We start from the raw sequence: 19,544 nt of genomic DNA on the forward strand, positions 1-19,544 counted from the left end.
TTATTTTTCTATGTATTCGCTTTTCTGACGTTGCTGGCTGTCAGAAAAACGTGCAATGAAAACTAAAACAAAATATCCTCACCGAATATAATGTATCGTTCTGCCGGGCAGAATAATTATTTTGATTAGAAACTATCCCAATTTTGTCTACAAATTTCCTGAAACAATTTAATGCTTATTTTACGCAGTCTGACCTCGTTAAAAGTGAATAACCTGTCTATTGCAAAAAGTCGCTCGAATAATGTAAATAACATTCATAGCTTTTTGAAACATAGTTGCCGTTATAGTTTGCCGATCGAATTCTAAGAGTAATATTTTTTGATAGATATTTCAGCAGTTAAGAATGAGTATAACAACAGATATGGAGACTGCCGATCTGCCGACAAATAAGACAATAAATGAAGGAAAGGCGAAAGTTCTTCTCACATCGGAGAACGTATTTTACAATCCTGTTCAGGAGTTTAACAGAGACCTCAGCATAGCCGTGCTTAGGACGTTCATAAAGGAGTATCAAAATATACCGCAGAAGCCCAAGAAGGCTAGTTGGAAAAAAGCTAATGGGGCAGAAGAGCCAGTTGTCGAGGAGGCGGCTGGAATATCCATCTTGGAAGCCTTATCCGCTACCGGACTGAGAAGTATTCGCTATGCCTTGGAAGTGCCGGGGTTGACGAGGATTGTGGCCAATGACATATCGGCTAAAGCTGTTGAGAGTATAAAAGCTAACATAGAATATAATGGCGTTGGACACATTGTGGAAACTAGCCACGAAGATGCAATGTAAGTGCTTGTTATTTGTTACAAATATGTATCCAGTATATACCTAACTACACATATTATGTAATTGGCTATTATGATTAATTTTCTCAATAATTTTGATTATTATTTTCTAAACACAAAGCAGTGAAATTTTATATTTGTAATAAGCATTTACTTTGTGGCTCATCATAATTTACAATAAAAGATATAAATTTGTTTTAGACCACTTTAATTTTATTTGCACTCTACCGGTTTCGGAAGCACCCTTCCTTCGTCAGGATAATATTAAAACTAACCTATGATACAAAATATTGACAGATTTTACACAAAAAAAAAATATATCAAATGAAAAATACACTTTGTGAAACACCACTTTTATTTTGAATTAATATTAACAGCCAACCAGGTTTCGCTTAGCTCAAGCTTCATCAGGGCTTATTATATCAACTAAAGTTATTTTCATACAGACACATATATATAGAATTTTTGTAGATTTCAATTGCCTCCATAATCAGGCGTGATCTATAATTTTTGGGTCTTCCCAGGACCTCAGGAGCAAATCCAAAGTAATGGCCGGTTTCAATTAAGTGTTCGGCGATTGCCGATTTATCAGGGTCGATGATTTGGACGATTTCCAAAAGGATAGCAGAACATTTTCGTGCTTGTAAACTTGGCCACGCCACAAGATGTCGCCACTTCCGTTGGCATTTCGCACTTGGACGGGCCCAGGCCACAAACAAATAAGCACAAACTCGACAACCAAATTTTACACATCTTCGGATCTACCGGATCTGCCCTGATGATGGACACTGCAACGCTGTCCGAAACGTCGGCTAAAGAAGGAGTTAGCGCAACACGGCATAACACCCCAAAAACAAACAACAAAAATGCTTTTGGCCGTGAGAATCTAAAAAATTACCAGTAAAAAATAAAATTAAAAACGTCATCCATCCAGAGATTTTATATTTAGTCCCATTCTAGATATATTTCCAGTAAACCGCTCTGTTATTGCCGGAATTCCCGCAATTACCCTTCCCCCTTTGTTAACCTCCCACTCAAACACCTAAATTATATTTTTTGTGTAAATATCTGTCAATATTTTGTATCATAGGTTAGTTTTAATACTCTCCTGACGAGAAGGAAGGGTGCTTCCGAAACCGGTAGAGTGCAATTAAAATTAAAGTGGTCTAAAACAAATTTATATCTTTTATTGTAAAGCAGTGAAATTTTATTGAATTCCACTGTGAAGCCATGTATGTATAAAGGCAAGGCCAAACCGCCGCGATCATTTTGCGTCCGCGATGGCGTGCACGGTGAGCGTCCTGTGTGCGTGCAGAACCGTTCACACCAAACTATTGATCAACTAGCGATCAGCTGGCGTCCGTGGCACTCGTACGTTCGTGTCGGTTGTGTGGTAGGTATAGCTCGGAGCGGGAACCATTTAAATAATCATAATCATGTTTGGAGACGAATCTGAAGAAGAATTATTACTTCTAGCGGCTATTGCAGATGATGAAGATAGTAGCTTATCTACCCTAATAACGAATATTTACGATTTACGGTTTATTTATTTATTAAGTTGGAGTTTATAATTCGGTAATCGAACCTTTGTATAGTGGCTATATATTGGATAAGTTGGCCGATTTTTTTAACCACTGCAAGTATTTTATTTTTATTTTAATAATATTCGTTATTAGGGTAGATAAGCTATTGGGAAGATGGTGAAAAAGCCCCTGAAAAGTGTAAATTTACTTAAAAGACGGTTTGGTAAGATAAATAATTTCGACGGGTTGGTAGGATAAAATGAAACCCATAATGCAATTTTGTTAGAATTTATGTATATTTGAATAAACTATTTTTTAATGAATTTTAATTACAAGAGTTTCTTTCGATTTCAATATTTTAAATATCAGATTAATGGGGACAAAATTCTTAAGAATGGTTTACACTAAAATAAAACAAATTAATCGAACACATATACATATAATAATTACAACTTCTTTTGTACAAAATATAAACATAGAACTGTGCTAAAAAATACACGCGTTCCGGTGCTGTGTAGTCAATACACATCTCAAAATAAGCGATTTAATATCGGAAAAATATGAATATTCATAGCTAATCGATTATGTTTATTATATTTTATATCAAAAGTGATAATAATTGTAATTTAATTGCTGAAAACATGAAAAAACCATCGGCAGATGCTAATTTCATTGATCATTCTCTCTGTATTTGTATCCGACATCATGAGAAATACCACAAACTCAGAGATAATTACGTTGCGTGCAGCGTGCAGATCCTGCAAGCAGCAACTGATCGCGGACGCGAGCGATCGCCGCGTCCAGACGCTGCACAGGACGCCGCGGCCAATCAGAGAACGCTTCGATGTGAACACGTTGCTACAAGTTCATACACAACATCTGATCGCCACCGTGCACGGGATCGCGGACGCGCTTTGATCGCGGCGGTTTGTTCGGGCCTTAAGTAACTACGGTTAGGTATTGAAGAATGTTTTGTTTTTCGATTTTCGCAAGCGATTTAAATAACCAAACCATACATCTATTGTTAAACATAAGCATTCGAGTGATTTGTTTTTGGGGTATTATGCCATGTTGCTCTATCTCCTTGTTTAGCCAGGCTAAAACAAATCACTAAAACACTTTTGGGGTATTATGCCGTGTTGCGCTATCTCCTTCTTTAGCCAGGCTAAAACAAATCACTAAAACACTTGTTTTTGGGGTATTATGCCGTGTTGCGCTATCTCCTTCTTTAGCCAGGCTAAAACAAATCACTAAAACACTTTTGGGGTATTATGCCGTGTTGCGCTATCTCCTTCTTTAGCCAGGCTAAAACAAATCACTAAAACACTTGTTTTTGGGGTATTATGCCGTGTTGCGCTATCTCCTTCTTTAGCCAGGCTAAAACAAATCACTAAAACACTTTTGGGGTATTATGCCGTGTTGCGCTATCTCCTTCTTTAGCCAGGCTAAAACAAATCACTAAAACACTTTTGGGGTATTATGCCGTGTTGCGCTATCTCCTTCTTTAGCCAGGCTAAAACAAATCACTAAAACACTTGTTTTTGGGGTATTATGCCGTGTTGCGCTATCTCCTTCTTTAGCCAGGCTAAAACAAATCACTAAAACACTTTTGGGGTATTATGCCGTGTTGCGCTATCTCCTTCTTTAGCCAGGCTAAAACAAATCACTAAAACACTTTTGGGGTATTATGCCGTGTTGCGCTATCTCCTTCTTTAGCCAGGCTAAAACAAATCACTAAAACACTTGTTTTTGGGGTATTATGCCGTGTTGCGCTATCTCCTTCTTTAGCCAGGCTAAAACAAATCACTAAAACACTTTTGGGGTATTATGCCGTGTTGCGCTATCTCCTTCTTTAGCCAGGCTAAAACAAATCACTAAAACACTTTTGGGGTATTATGCCGTGTTGCGCTATCTCCTTCTTTAGCCAGGCTAAAACAAATCACTAAAACACTTGTTTTTGGGGTATTATGCCGTGTTGCGCTATCTCCTTCTTTAGCCAGGCTAAAACAAATCACTAAAACACTTGTTTTTGGGGTATTATGCCGTGTTGCGCTATCTCCTTCTTTAGCCAGGCTAAAACAAATCACTAAAACACTTGTTTTTGGGGTATTATGCCGTGTTGCGCTATCTCCTTCTTTAGCCAGGCTAAAACAAATCACTAAAACACTTGTTTTTGGGGTATTATGCCGTGTTGCGCTATCTCCTTCTTTAGCCAGGCTAAAACAAATCACTAAAACACTTGTTTTTGGGGTATTATGCCGTGTTGCGCTATCTCCTTCTTTAGCCAGGCTAAAACAAATCACTAAAACACTTGTTTTTGGGGTATTATGCCGTGTTGCGCTATCTCCTTCTTTAGCCAGGCTAAAACAAATCACTAAAACACTTTTGGGGTATTATGCCGTGTTGCGCTATCTCCTTCTTTAGCCAGGCTAAAACAAATCACTAAAACACTTGTTTTTGGGGTATTATGCCGTGTTGCGCTATCTCCTTCTTTAGCCAGGCTAAAACAAATCACTAAAACACTTGTTTTTGGGGTATTATGCCGTGTTGCGCTATCTCCTTCTTTAGCCAGGCTAAAACAAATCACTAAAACACTTGTTTTTGGGGTATTATGCCGTGTTGCGCTATCTCCTTCTTTAGCCAGGCTAAAACAAATCACTAAAACACTTGTTTTTGGGGTATTATGCCGTGTTGCGCTATCTCCTTCTTTAGCCAGGCTAAAACAAATCACTAAAACACTTTTGGGGTATTATGCCGTGTTGCGCTATCTCCTTCTTTAGCCAGGCTAAAACAAATCACTAAAACACTTGTTTTTGGGGTATTATGCCGTGTTGCGCTATCTCCTTCTTTAGCCAGGCTAAAACAAATCACTAAAACACTTTTGGGGTATTATGCCGTGTTGCGCTATCTCCTTCTTTAGCCAGGCTAAAACAAATCACTAAAACACTTTTGGGGTATTATGCCGTGTTGCGCTATCTCCTTCTTTAGCCAGGCTAAAACAAATCACTAAAACACTTGTTTTTGGGGTATTATGCCGTGTTGCGCTATCTCCTTCTTTAGCCAGGCTAAAACAAATCACTAAAACACTTGTTTTTGGGGTATTATGCCGTGTTGCGCTATCTCCTTCTTTAGCCAGGCTAAAACAAATCACTAAAACACTTGTTTTTGGGGTATTATGCCGTGTTGCGCTATCTCCTTCTTTAGCCAGGCTAAAACAAATCACTAAAACACTTGTTTTTGGGGTATTATGCCGTGTTGCGCTATCTCCTTCTTTAGCCAGGCTAAAACAAATCACTAAAACACTTGTTTTTGGGGTATTATGCCGTGTTGCGCTATCTCCTTCTTTAGCCAGGCTAAAACAAATCACTAAAACACTTTTGGGGTATTATGCCGTGTTGCGCTATCTCCTTCTTTAGCCAGGCTAAAACAAATCACTAAAACACTTGTTTTTGGGGTATTATGCCGTGTTGCGCTATCTCCTTCTTTAGCCAGGCTAAAACAAATCACTAAAACACTTTTGGGGTATTATGCCGTGTTGCGCTATCTCCTTCTTTAGCCAGGCTAAAACAAATCACTAAAACACTTTTGGGGTATTATGCCGTGTTGCGCTATCTCCTTCTTTAGCCAGGCTAAAACAAATCACTAAAACACTTTTGGGGTATTATGCCGTGTTGCGCTATCTCCTTCTTTAGCCAGGCTAAAACAAATCACTAAAACACTTGTTTTTGGGGTATTATGCCGTGTTGCGCTATCTCCTTCTTTAGCCAGGCTAAAACAAATCACTAAAACACTTGTTTTTGGGGTATTATGCCGTGTTGCGCTATCTCCTTCTTTAGCCAGGCTAAAACAAATCACTAAAACACTTTTGGGGTATTATGCCGTGTTGCGCTATCTCCTTCTTTAGCCAGGCTAAAACAAATCACTAAAACACTTTTGGGGTATTATGCCGTGTTGCGCTATCTCCTTCTTTAGCCAGGCTAAAACAAATCACTAAAACACTTGTTTTTGGGGTATTATGCCGTGTTGCGCTATCTCCTTCTTTAGCCAGGCTAAAACAAATCACTAAAACACTTTTGGGGTATTATGCCGTGTTGCGCTATCTCCTTCTTTAGCCAGGCTAAAACAAATCACTAAAACACTTGTTTTTGGGGTATTATGCCGTGTTGCGCTATCTCCTTCTTTAGCCAGGCTAAAACAAATCACTAAAACACTTTTGGGGTATTATGCCGTGTTGCGCTATCTCCTTCTTTAGCCAGGCTAAAACAAATCACTAAAACACTTTTGGGGTATTATGCCGTGTTGCGCTATCTCCTTCTTTAGCCAGGCTAAAACAAATCACTAAAACACTTGTTTTTGGGGTATTATGCCGTGTTGCGCTATCTCCTTCTTTAGCCAGGCTAAAACAAATCACTAAAACACTTGTTTTTGGGGTATTATGCCGTGTTGCGCTATCTCCTTCTTTAGCCAGGCTAAAACAAATCACTAAAACACTTTTGGGGTATTATGCCGTGTTGCGCTATCTCCTTCTTTAGCCAGGCTAAAACAAATCACTAAAACACTTGTTTTTGGGGTATTATGCCGTGTTGCGCTATCTCCTTCTTTAGCCAGGCTAAAACAAATCACTAAAACACTTTTGGGGTATTATGCCGTGTTGCGCTATCTCCTTCTTTAGCCAGGCTAAAACAAATCACTAAAACACTTGTTTTTGGGGTATTATGCCGTGTTGCGCTATCTCCTTCTTTAGCCAGGCTAAAACAAATCACTAAAACACTTTTGGGGTATTATGCCGTGTTGCGCTATCTCCTTCTTTAGCCAGGCTAAAACAAATCACTAAAACACTTGTTTTTGGGGTATTATGCCGTGTTGCGCTATCTCCTTCTTTAGCCAGGCTAAAACAAATCACTAAAACACTTTTGGGGTATTATGCCGTGTTGCGCTATCTCCTTCTTTAGCCAGGCTAAAACAAATCACTAAAACACTTTTGGGGTATTATGCCGTGTTGCGCTATCTCCTTCTTTAGCCAGGCTAAAACAAATCACTAAAACACTTGTTTTTGGGGTATTATGCCGTGTTGCGCTATCTCCTTCTTTAGCCAGGCTAAAACAAATCACTAAAACACTTGTTTTTGGGGTATTATGCCGTGTTGCGCTATCTCCTTCTTTAGCCAGGCTAAAACAAATCACTAAAACACTTTTGGGGTATTATGCCGTGTTGCGCTATCTCCTTCTTTAGCCAGGCTAAAACAAATCACTAAAACACTTTTGGGGTATTATGCCGTGTTGCGCTATCTCCTTCTTTAGCCAGGCTAAAACAAATCACTAAAACACTTGTTTTTGGGGTATTATGCCGTGTTGCGCTATCTCCTTCTTTAGCCAGGCTAAAACAAATCACTAAAACACTTTTGGGGTATTATGCCGTGTTGCGCTATCTCCTTCTTTAGCCAGGCTAAAACAAATCACTAAAACACTTTTGGGGTATTATGCCGTGTTGCGCTATCTCCTTCTTTAGCCAGGCTAAAACAAATCACTAAAACACTTGTTTTTGGGGTATTATGCCGTGTTGCGCTATCTCCTTCTTTAGCCAGGCTAAAACAAATCACTAAAACACTTGTTTTTGGGGTATTATGCCGTGTTGCGCTATCTCCTTCTTTAGCCAGGCTAAAACAAATCACTAAAACACTTTTGGGGTATTATGCCGTGTTGCGCTATCTCCTTCTTTAGCCAGGCTAAAACAAATCACTAAAACACTTTTGGGGTATTATGCCGTGTTGCGCTATCTCCTTCTTTAGCCAGGCTAAAACAAATCACTAAAACACTTGTTTTTGGGGTATTATGCCGTGTTGCGCTATCTCCTTCTTTAGCCAGGCTAAAACAAATCACTAAAACACTTTTGGGGTATTATGCCGTGTTGCGCTATCTCCTTCTTTAGCCAGGCTAAAACAAATCACTAAAACACTTGTTTTTGGGGTATTATGCCGTGTTGCGCTATCTCCTTCTTTAGCCAGGCTAAAACAAATCACTAAAACACTTTTGGGGTATTATGCCGTGTTGCGCTATCTCCTTCTTTAGCCAGGCTAAAACAAATCACTAAAACACTTTTGGGGTATTATGCCGTGTTGCGCTATCTCCTTCTTTAGCCAGGCTAAAACAAATCACTAAAACACTTTTGGGGTATTATGCCGTGTTGCGCTATCTCCTTCTTTAGCCAGGCTAAAACAAATCACTAAAACACTTGTTTTTGGGGTATTATGCCGTGTTGCGCTATCTCCTTCTTTAGCCAGGCTAAAACAAATCACTAAAACACTTGTTTTTGGGGTATTATGCCGTGTTGCGCTATCTCCTTCTTTAGCCAGGCTAAAACAAATCACTAAAACACTTGTTTTTGGGGTATTATGCCGTGTTGCGCTATCTCCTTCTTTAGCCAGGCTAAAACAAATCACTAAAACACTTGTTTTTGGGGTATTATGCCGTGTTGCGCTATCTCCTTCTTTAGCCAGGCTAAAACAAATCACTAAAACACTTGTTTTTGGGGTATTATGCCGTGTTGCGCTATCTCCTTCTTTAGCCAGGCTAAAACAAATCACTAAAACACTTGTTTTTGGGGTATTATGCCGTGTTGCGCTATCTCCTTCTTTAGCCAGGCTAAAACAAATCACTAAAACACTTTTGGGGTATTATGCCGTGTTGCGCTATCTCCTTCTTTAGCCAGGCTAAAACAAATCACTAAAACACTTTTGGGGTATTATGCCGTGTTGCGCTATCTCCTTCTTTAGCCAGGCTAAAACAAATCACTAAAACACTTGTTTTTGGGGTATTATGCCGTGTTGCGCTATCTCCTTCTTTAGCCAGGCTAAAACAAATCACTAAAACACTTGTTTTTGGGGTATTATGCCGTGTTGCGCTATCTCCTTCTTTAGCCAGGCTAAAACAAATCACTAAAACACTTGTTTTTGGGGTATTATGCCGTGTTGCGCTATCTCCTTCTTTAGCCAGGCTAAAACAAATCACTAAAACACTTGTTTTTGGGGTATTATGCCGTGTTGCGCTATCTCCTTCTTTAGCCAGGCTAAAACAAATCACTAAAACACTTGTTTTTGGGGTATTATGCCGTGTTGCGCTATCTCCTTCTTTAGCCAGGCTAAAACAAATCACTAAAACACTTTTGGGGTATTATGCCGTGTTGCGCTATCTCCTTCTTTAGCCAGGCTAAAACAAATCACTAAAACACTTGTTTTTGGGGTATTATGCCGTGTTGCGCTATCTCCTTCTTTAGCCAGGCTAAAACAAATCACTAAAACACTTTTGGGGTATTATGCCGTGTTGCGCTATCTCCTTCTTTAGCCAGGCTAAAACAAATCACTAAAACACTTGTTTTTGGGGTATTATGCCGTGTTGCGCTATCTCCTTCTTTAGCCAGGCTAAAACAAATCACTAAAACACTTTTGGGGTATTATGCCGTGTTGCGCTATCTCCTTCTTTAGCCAGGCTAAAACAAATCACTAAAACACTTGTTTTTGGGGTATTATGCCGTGTTGCGCTATCTCCTTCTTTAGCCAGGCTAAAACAAATCACTAAAACACTTTTGGGGTATTATGCCGTGTTGCGCTATCTCCTTCTTTAGCCAGGCTAAAACAAATCACTAAAACACTTTTGGGGTATTATGCCGTGTTGCGCTATCTCCTTCTTTAGCCAGGCTAAAACAAATCACTAAAACACTTGTTTTTGGGGTATTATGCCGTGTTGCGCTATCTCCTTCTTTAGCCAGGCTAAAACAAATCACTAAAACACTTTTGGGGTATTATGCCGTGTTGCGCTATCTCCTTCTTTAGCCAGGCTAAAACAAATCACTAAAACACTTTTGGGGTATTATGCCGTGTTGCGCTATCTCCTTCTTTAGCCAGGCTAAAACAAATCACTAAAACACTTGTTTTTGGGGTATTATGCCGTGTTGCGCTATCTCCTTCTTTAGCCAGGCTAAAACAAATCACTAAAACACTTGTTTTTGGGGTATTATGCCGTGTTGCGCTATCTCCTTCTTTAGCCAGGCTAAAACAAATCACTAAAACACTTGTTTTTGGGGTATTATGCCGTGTTGCGCTATCTCCTTCTTTAGCCAGGCTAAAACAAATCACTAAAACACTTTTGGGGTATTATGCCGTGTTGCGCTATCTCCTTCTTTAGCCAGGCTAAAACAAATCACTAAAACACTTGTTTTTGGGGTATTATGCCGTGTTGCGCTATCTCCTTCTTTAGCCAGGCTAAAACAAATCACTAAAACACTTTTGGGGTATTATGCCGTGTTGCGCTATCTCCTTCTTTAGCCAGGCTAAAACAAATCACTAAAACACTTGTTTTTGGGGTATTATGCCGTGTTGCGCTATCTCCTTCTTTAGCCAGGCTAAAACAAATCACTAAAACACTTTTGGGGTATTATGCCGTGTTGCGCTATCTCCTTCTTTAGCCAGGCTAAAACAAATCACTAAAACACTTGTTTTTGGGGTATTATGCCGTGTTGCGCTATCTCCTTCTTTAGCCAGGCTAAAACAAATCACTAAAACACTTTTGGGGTATTATGCCGTGTTGCGCTATCTCCTTCTTTAGCCAGGCTAAAACAAATCACTAAAACACTTGTTTTTGGGGTATTATGCCGTGTTGCGCTATCTCCTTCTTTAGCCAGGCTAAAACAAATCACTAAAACACTTTTGGGGTATTATGCCGTGTTGCGCTATCTCCTTCTTTAGCCAGGCTAAAACAAATCACTAAAACACTTGTTTTTGGGGTATTATGCCGTGTTGCGCTATCTCCTTCTTTAGCCAGGCTAAAACAAATCACTAAAACACTTTTGGGGTATTATGCCGTGTTGCGCTATCTCCTTCTTTAGCCAGGCTAAAACAAATCACTAAAACACTTGTTTTTGGGGTATTATGCCGTGTTGCGCTATCTCCTTCTTTAGCCAGGCTAAAACAAATCACTAAAACACTTGTTTTTGGGGTATTATGCCGTGTTGCGCTATCTCCTTCTTTAGCCAGGCTAAAACAAATCACTAAAACACTTTTGGGGTATTATGCCGTGTTGCGCTATCTCCTTCTTTAGCCAGGCTAAAACAAATCACTAAAACACTTTTGGGGTATTATGCCGTGTTGCGCTATCTCCTTCTTTAGCCAGGCTAAAACAAATCACTAAAACACTTTTGGGGTATTATGCCGTGTTGCGCTATCTCCTTCTTTAGCCAGGCTAAAACAAATCACTAAAACACTTGTTTTTGGGGTATTATGCCGTGTTGCGCTATCTCCTTCTTTAGCCAGGCTAAAACAAATCACTAAAACACTTTTGGGGTATTATGCCGTGTTGCGCTATCTCCTTCTTTAGCCAGGCTAAAACAAATCACTAAAACACTTGTTTTTGGGGTATTATGCCGTGTTGCGCTATCTCCTTCTTTAGCCAGGCTAAAACAAATCACTAAAACACTTGTTTTTGGGGTATTATGCCGTGTTGCGCTATCTCCTTCTTTAGCCAGGCTAAAACAAATCACTAAAACACTTGTTTTTGGGGTATTATGCCGTGTTGCGCTATCTCCTTCTTTAGCCAGGCTAAAACAAATCACTAAAACACTTTTGGGGTATTATGCCGTGTTGCGCTATCTCCTTCTTTAGCCAGGCTAAAACAAATCACTAAAACACTTGTTTTTGGGGTATTATGCCGTGTTGCGCTATCTCCTTCTTTAGCCAGGCTAAAACAAATCACTAAAACACTTGTTTTTGGGGTATTATGCCGTGTTGCGCTATCTCCTTCTTTAGCCAGGCTAAAACAAATCACTAAAACACTTTTGGCTATAAACATCTCAAATCATACATAAGCATTCGAAACTAATTTTGTATTTTAATATATTATTTTTTCTTTTCGCTTATTCTTATAAGTACAAAATTATATATTTAACTAAAGTTTCTTGTTCTTAAAAAGATGTCGATGAGGTTCGCTATCCATCACATCGCCAACCCTTCGGTGGCGCAAAGAGGAGGACGGAACGTGATCAATGTCGAATTGGTACATGGAACATTAGAGGAGGAATGGAAAGAAAGATGAACGAACTATGTGATACAATGGTGAGCAAATGTTTGGACGTACTGTGTATAACAGAGAGTATGAAAAAGGGTAGCGGTACAATGCAGCATAATGATAGGCTCGTCATTTGGTCTGGAAGACCAGATACGGAGAGGGCGTGTCAGGGTGTTGCAGCACTACTGTCTCCCAGAATGATTGAATGTATGTTGCAGTATGAATGTGTAAGTCCGAGAATAATGTGGATCAGATTTAAAATCGGTTTGACAAGGGTGTTTCTTGTTATTTGCTACGCCCCTGTCAATTCTGAAAGCGATGAAGTGAAAGATGATTTTTGGACTGGTGTGAATGATGTAATGAGACTAAAAAATATGAACGAAAGGATTATAATGGCAGGCGATTTGAATGGGTGGGTGGGAATTAGACGTGACGGATTTGATTCGGTCTTAGGTATGTTTGGGGATAAAAGAACGAATGACAACGGGAACAGAATACTTGAAGTATGTTTAGTGTGGAACCTGTTTGTGTCGAATACTTTCTTCGATCATAAAGGTATCCACCAATATACGTGGGAAAGAGGAAATGAGAGGTCAATTATTGATTTTGTAGCAATTGACTCTAGGTTGAGAGCTGTTACCGAGGACACAAGAGTTTTCAGAGGGGCTGAGGTCGAAACTGACCACTTTCTTGTAGTGTCAAGAGTAAACCTCTTTCGCGGTTGGCGCTCTAAAGTGAAAACGCTACTAACTCCAACAAGAGTCAAAATAGAAAAACTACAAAATGATAATGTGAGAAGTAAGTATATGAATTGTGCAGAGATAAGATTGAATGCGAAGGAAATGGATGGTCTAAGCATAGACGAAACATGGAACCACATAAAAGTGTGTCTTTGTGAATCTGCTAGAGAGGTTTGTGGAATAAGTACGCAAGGTAGGAAGAAAGGTGATGCATGGTGGGATGATGAGATTAAAGCACTGGTCTCAGAGAAGAAGAAAGCATGGTTATGTCTGATTGCGGCTGGCAGTGCTTCCAGCGAAGAGAAGTATCGAGCGAAAGAAGTATATAAGGAATGTAAGAAAAAAGTAAGAGTTGGAGTGAAAGAACGAAAGAAACGCCTGGAAGAGGAAGAAGGAATGAAAATGAAAAACCATTTCCAAGAAAACATTAAGTTGTTTTGGAAAGAAGTCAAAAGGTCCCGGAGTGGCCCAGAAAACGGAAGCATGAAAGTGATAAAATCAAAAGATGGAAAAATGTTGACGAATGAGGAAAAAATAAAAGAGAGATGGATGAATTATTTCGAGGAAGTCTTCGAAAGCGAAGTGAGTGACAGTGATTCCAGCGGTGAATCAGATATGAATGACGATGGAGTGAATGTTACCGAAATTAGCATGGATGAGATAGAAAGTTCGATTAAATGTATGAAGAATGGTAAGGCTGTCGGGTTTGACAATATTGCTGCTGAATATTTTAAAGGAGGTAGCCGTATAATTCTCACATGGTTGTGCAATCTTTTTAACCAATGTTTAAAGGAAGGTTATACGCCTTTAGACTGGAGAAGGGCTGTGATAATGCCATTATACAAAGGTAAAGGGTCACGTATGGAATGTGGGAATCATAGGGCTATTAGCCTGCTAAGTTCAGTTGGCAAGCTGTATGGTAGAATTTTGATTGAAAGAGTAAGAAAGGAAACAAAAGATAAAATATGGGATGTGCAAGGTGCTTTTATGAGTGGAAGGGGGTGCATGGACCAGATCTTCTCATTGCGTATGCTCACTGAGAAGTTTCTGGCAAAAAACCAGAAACTTTTCTGTGCCTTTGTAGATCTACAAAAAGCATACGACCGAGTCGACAGGAAAAAGCTATGGAAGGTGTTGTCCAAGTATGGAGTGAATACATATCTGACTCAGGCAATCGCGTCTCTGTATGAGGGAAGCGTTGCATGTGTTAGGGTAAACGGTGGTTTTACGGGGTGGTTTGATATCACAAAAGGTGTTAAACAAGGCTGCGTAATGTCACCGTGGTTATTCAATCTATACATGGATAATTGTATGCAAGAATTGAAAGAGGTGGGATTGGGCGCGAATTTGAATAATTTGAAAGTATGTTGCCTGTTGTATGCTGATGATGCGGTGCTGATTGCTAATAGTATAGAAGATCTACAGTCTCTCGTGTCTAGGATGAACGAAGTATGCATGAAGAATGAGTTAATGATGAATGTAAGTAAGTCTAAAGTAATGGTGTTTGAAAGAGAGAGTACGAAAACAGTGTGCAATATAATTGTGAATGAGGAATACTTAGAGCAGGTGGATGAGTTTGTGTATTTAGGAAGTATGTTTACGAGAGATGGGAAGGCTGACAGAGATATTGAAAGAAGGGTAAATGCAGGTAATTCCGTTAATGGAGGACTGAACGCCGTTGGCGCTAACAAAAAACTGTCCAAAGAAGCGAAGTTAGCAGTCCACAACGGAGTGCTGGTACCTACCTTGATGTATGGAAGTGAGGCATGGAACTGGCAAAGAAAGGATGAAAGTAGATTGAACGCTGTTGAAATGAGATCCCTGAGGCGTATGTGTGGTAAAACCATGTTTGATCGTGTGAGGAATGTGGAGATCCGCAAAGAGTGCAAGGCTGATGTAAGCGTAATGAGTAAGATTAAGAAAGGGACGCTTAGATGGTTTGGGCATGTAGAGCGAATGAGCGAAGATAGGAGTGTAAGGAGGATATATGATGCAAATGCGAATGGTAGCAGAAGTCGGGGACGCCCGAGGAAGACATGGCACGATCAAGTGAATCAGATACTAGAGTCGGGCCATGTCAAGAGTCAGAATAATAGAAGAGTATGTATGAGACGATGTATGAATGTGAATGAGGCAAGAAGTGTGTGCCAAGACCGAGTTGTTTGGCGGTCCGTCCTCTCTGCCTACCCCTGCGGGGAAACGGCGTGATGGTTAGTTAGTTAGTTAGTTAAGCTTCTTAACAGGAATTCAATCTTAACACTTTTTTTATAAAATAATATATTTTCTATAATTAAACAATGTAATATGAAATTATAATATGAACTAAATTTGTCAATTTGACTGGCCTAAAACAGGATCCTTTCCTAGTTGGCTAGTTAAAGTTTCCGCATATGTTTTATTGTATAATTTTTTGTGAAATATTTACTTTTTCCGACTTTATGTCCAGGTTAAATCTTCCCCACAGGAAAAACTAAACCCTTCGACACACTTTTCAACAAATGATCATCTAGTCAATCCCCATTATGCAAGTGCATTATATAAGCATAATAAATACAAAATATTACAAGAACAACACGTCAACTAATCAGAGATCAAATGGGAAAATAATTCACCGACTCCAGATATTTTCATATCAGAGGGTTCGGCTCGGTAACTTCTAACTTCTAACTGGACCTATAAATCCAACTGATCCCTCAACATAGATATTTAAAAAAAATCTTTCGCAATCCTATGTGTATTTAAAATGACTGATTTTTGCATTTTTATATATAAATTCTTTGACATATCTAATACACCTAAATTTTGAATGAGAGAGCTAGGTAAAATGCCAGTAGTCGAAATAACAAATGGTAATATTTTTATAGTCTGAAAATGCCAAATTCTTTTAATCTCATTTCCTAAATCTGTGTATTTTCTTATGTTTTCAGAAACAGATTTTTGAATATTACAGGAATTTGGAATAGCGACATCAATAATATAAGTTATTTTTTTAATTTTGTCATGTAAAACTATATCGGGTCTATTATGACTAATCGCTCGGTCTGTTAGTATAGTTTTATCATAATATATTTTATAAAATTCGTTTTCTAAAAATGAATTTGGTTCGTATTCATAATATGGTACTATATTACGGCAGTCAATCAAGTTATGTTTAATTACCAAATTTTGGTGAATTATTTTTAAAACTTGATTGTGCCTAAATGTATACTCGGACGGTGCTAATATAGAACATCCCGATATAATATGTTCTATAGTTTCCGGAAAAGCCAAACATTTTCTACACAAATCATCAATTTGATTTGTATCTTTGATTATATGCTTTCTATAATTTTTAGTATTAATGACTCTTTCCTGAATGGCAAGCATAAATCCTTCTATTTCTGCGCTCAACTCTCCAATACTCAACCATTTGTTTGACGAAATTTTGTCAACATACGTTTGGTTGAGATAATTGAAGTGTTTTGCGTGTAAAATTTTATTTGACCAGGAATCTAATAATTCCTGGTTGGGATTAATAAAAATGTTGGCATTCTATTATTATTATTAGGTACACTAATTAGGTTTTTAAGCCTATCTTTATCTTTTCCATATTGGAGTTGTACATATTTATAATTTTTATTGCACTGCAAACAAACTGTGCTTCAGCAACACTCAACCAGTCATATTATGATAGCACAAATACAGGGGGAAAAGATACATGTGTGCAGACTTCCAAAGTATAATATATTTTCAATTTAAATATTAGTAATTTATGTATTGTAAACCTCAAAGTTACTTCAATTTAAATATTACCCATTAATATTTTCATACTGCCAATTACTAGGCTCGTTGTTTTATGTATATGGCCTGCCTCCGAGATCCGCTGATTTCACATAGACGGAACCCCCGGTAGGGGACTGGGGAAGTTACATGGAACGGTAGCTGAGATGTTTGCACATTTGGCGCGCCTCAAACAACGAACGATTCCGAAGTGGGACTGATAATTTATAATTATGCAGCTCTAGTGACAAAGATTTTTGTCATTTCGTGATGTACGCGGCAGTGCCTACGGAGTACGGATATTGTTTGGATTAATTTAGTATGGCGAATTTGCAGTTGACTAGTTCTGTTTTGTGTTTGCGTCTAGTAATTAACTTGATCATGTTTTCACATTATTATTGTTTGTTTAATGTTAGAGGCATATCTAATGTTGTCAACAGATGTCACTTTGATTTTACCATAGCACCCATTTTGTTGTATTTGTCAATTTAGTAGATTCCTGTTTTACTATGATAATTGGTGTTCTTTTGTTTTCTGTTAGCATTTTCCAATTTTCTCTCTTCAAACTCTGCAAGTGAGTGGTTTATTTATGCTCTGCAATAAACAGCTTGTGACTGAAGCGTCCTTGTGTTTTAATATTATAAAAGGAATTGGACTGGAAACTAAAAGGGATTGAGTGCAATATTTAAAATTATGGTAAATATTTACCTACGACTACCGTTTTTAAAACACGCATTTAAAAATAAACAATCATTTGATTCATCTTAGTGACAATAAACAACAACTTTTTGCATTTATGATTTTGAAAAATATTGATATTTAATATTATTTACGTAAATAATAATTTACGAGAAAATTTTCCGTACGACACACCATTTTGACACACCGAGTTCTCGCATACTTCGCGTTTGTTATTACGTATTGTAGGGCACTGCCAACATAACAATTAGTTTTTTATATCATGAAAAACATTTTTTTTAAATGATGTGTTAATTTATTTATACATAAAAAAATTTGGAAATAAAAAACCCGTTATTAATTAAAAATAACGTATTAAGGGAAGGTTTTTTGGTAAAGGTTACGAATTCCGCTTCACGGTAAATATGGAATGTTTACTTTGAATTAATACTTGAATTTAGTTTTATTATTAAATTATTACTAAAAGTTACTATAAATGTTGGGGAACCTTTAATAACTATAATATAGAGTTATATCCCAGTTTTAAAGTAGTTTGTGGGCTACGCTAGGTTTGTAAGTTTGTGATTTAATTCTAATACCTATTTTCCATGTTATTTTCTGTAACAAAAAATTGCCCCTTTAATAACGCCTGCTCGCGTCCCCTTTAGAGTTATATCCCAGTTTTCAAGTAGTTTGTGGGCTACGCTAGGTTTGTATAGACTGGTTTGTGATTTAATTCTACCTAATCCAACCTAACCTAACCTAACCTATCCTATAATAATCCAACCTAAACTATCCTATAATAACCGAACCTAACCTAACCTAATCTATCCTAATCTAACATATAATAATCCAACATAACCTAATCTAACCTGTAATCACCTATAATAACCCAACCTTACCTAAAATGAAAACGTTTTATTTAAAAAAAAATCGTAGTAAACCTTTAAATATTAAGAAACTAAATTCATCTGATGTTTGGTATCAAAGTTGATCGCCTAACAATTAACGGGTGCGTGTTTAGCGATCTCGAAAAATTGTCTATTATGCCGATTATGCCTTTCATGTTTCCTACACTGCCACTACACAAACAAACGCGAAGTATGCGAGAACTCGGTGTGTCAAAATGATGTCTCGTACGGAATATTTTCTCAAACGGTAGTCGTAGGTAAATAATTACCAAAATTATTTTTATAGTTTGACTTATTTAATAGTTTGCATTGTTTTTTTCTAGGTATAGTTGTTAATAGGTAGATGTATGTAGACACACATACATGATACTTGTCTGTACCTCCCACAAACCGCCACTCACTAGATTGATAACTTCGAGCTTTTGTAGGGAGAAATGTTGTCCACTATTAAACCGATGATCTCATTACAGTCCTATAGACAAGGTAGAGGAAACAATAAAAAAAGGTGCGGCCATATACAATATGATCTTCCCTAGGTGCCTACCTACGCCATTCATAAGCCTAAAATATTATTATAAAAATAAATATTAGAAATTTTCTCTCAAAACGACAAGGTTCCAACTCACAAAGTGCGCGGTCCTGCGAAAATGAGCTCTAAGTTATCTTTCCTTACAGCACATTTTCTCAGGACGGTGCTTTGTAAGTTGAAAATCTGTCGTCCCGTGGCCGTCGTAAAAATAGCTTAAAATTACTTGAAATTTGAATTGCTTTACTTTAAAAGGAAAAACATTTTCAAACAATGATTGTGCTTTTCTTCGACAGTATTGAATGTTAACATTTCTCTGTTTATCAGAAAAATGAAAAACTTAGTTACATGTTGTGAAGTATTTCTATTTAATTTCACTAAGATAACAAAAACAGGAAGCACAAATAAATTTATAGGCACAAAACTCATTTTAAATGTGTACCAAGACTGCGAATGAATCTTTTCTGTTTTAAATATTTATTTAAGTCGCTAATATCGTTTTCTATGATTAAATATGTCAATTTGAGGTTTTAATCATAAAGTTATTCCAAAATTAATATAAATACAGAATTTAT

At 37.9% G+C, this 19,544-nt stretch overlaps 1 protein-coding gene across 1 annotated transcript in view; it reads left to right on the plus strand.

Moving 5' to 3' along the window:
* The first annotated feature begins 103 nt into the window (after positions 1-103).
* The window catches only part of Trm1 (tRNA methyltransferase 1), a 28,888-nt gene continuing 9,447 nt past the window's right edge, over positions 104-19,544 (plus strand). Inside the window, exon 1 of the mRNA XM_089637606.1 lies at positions 104-777. Within this exon, the coding sequence (XP_089493732.1) occupies positions 344-777 (434 nt within the window). The 5' untranslated portion in view covers positions 104-343. The remainder of the gene's footprint in view (positions 778-19,544) is intronic.

Source organism: Hesperophylax consimilis, chromosome 12, assembly GCF_061612785.1.
Source record: "Hesperophylax consimilis isolate HC1 chromosome 12, BYU_Hcon_1.0, whole genome shotgun sequence".
In the NCBI taxonomy this organism is placed as follows: Eukaryota; Metazoa; Arthropoda; class Insecta; order Trichoptera; family Limnephilidae; genus Hesperophylax; species Hesperophylax consimilis.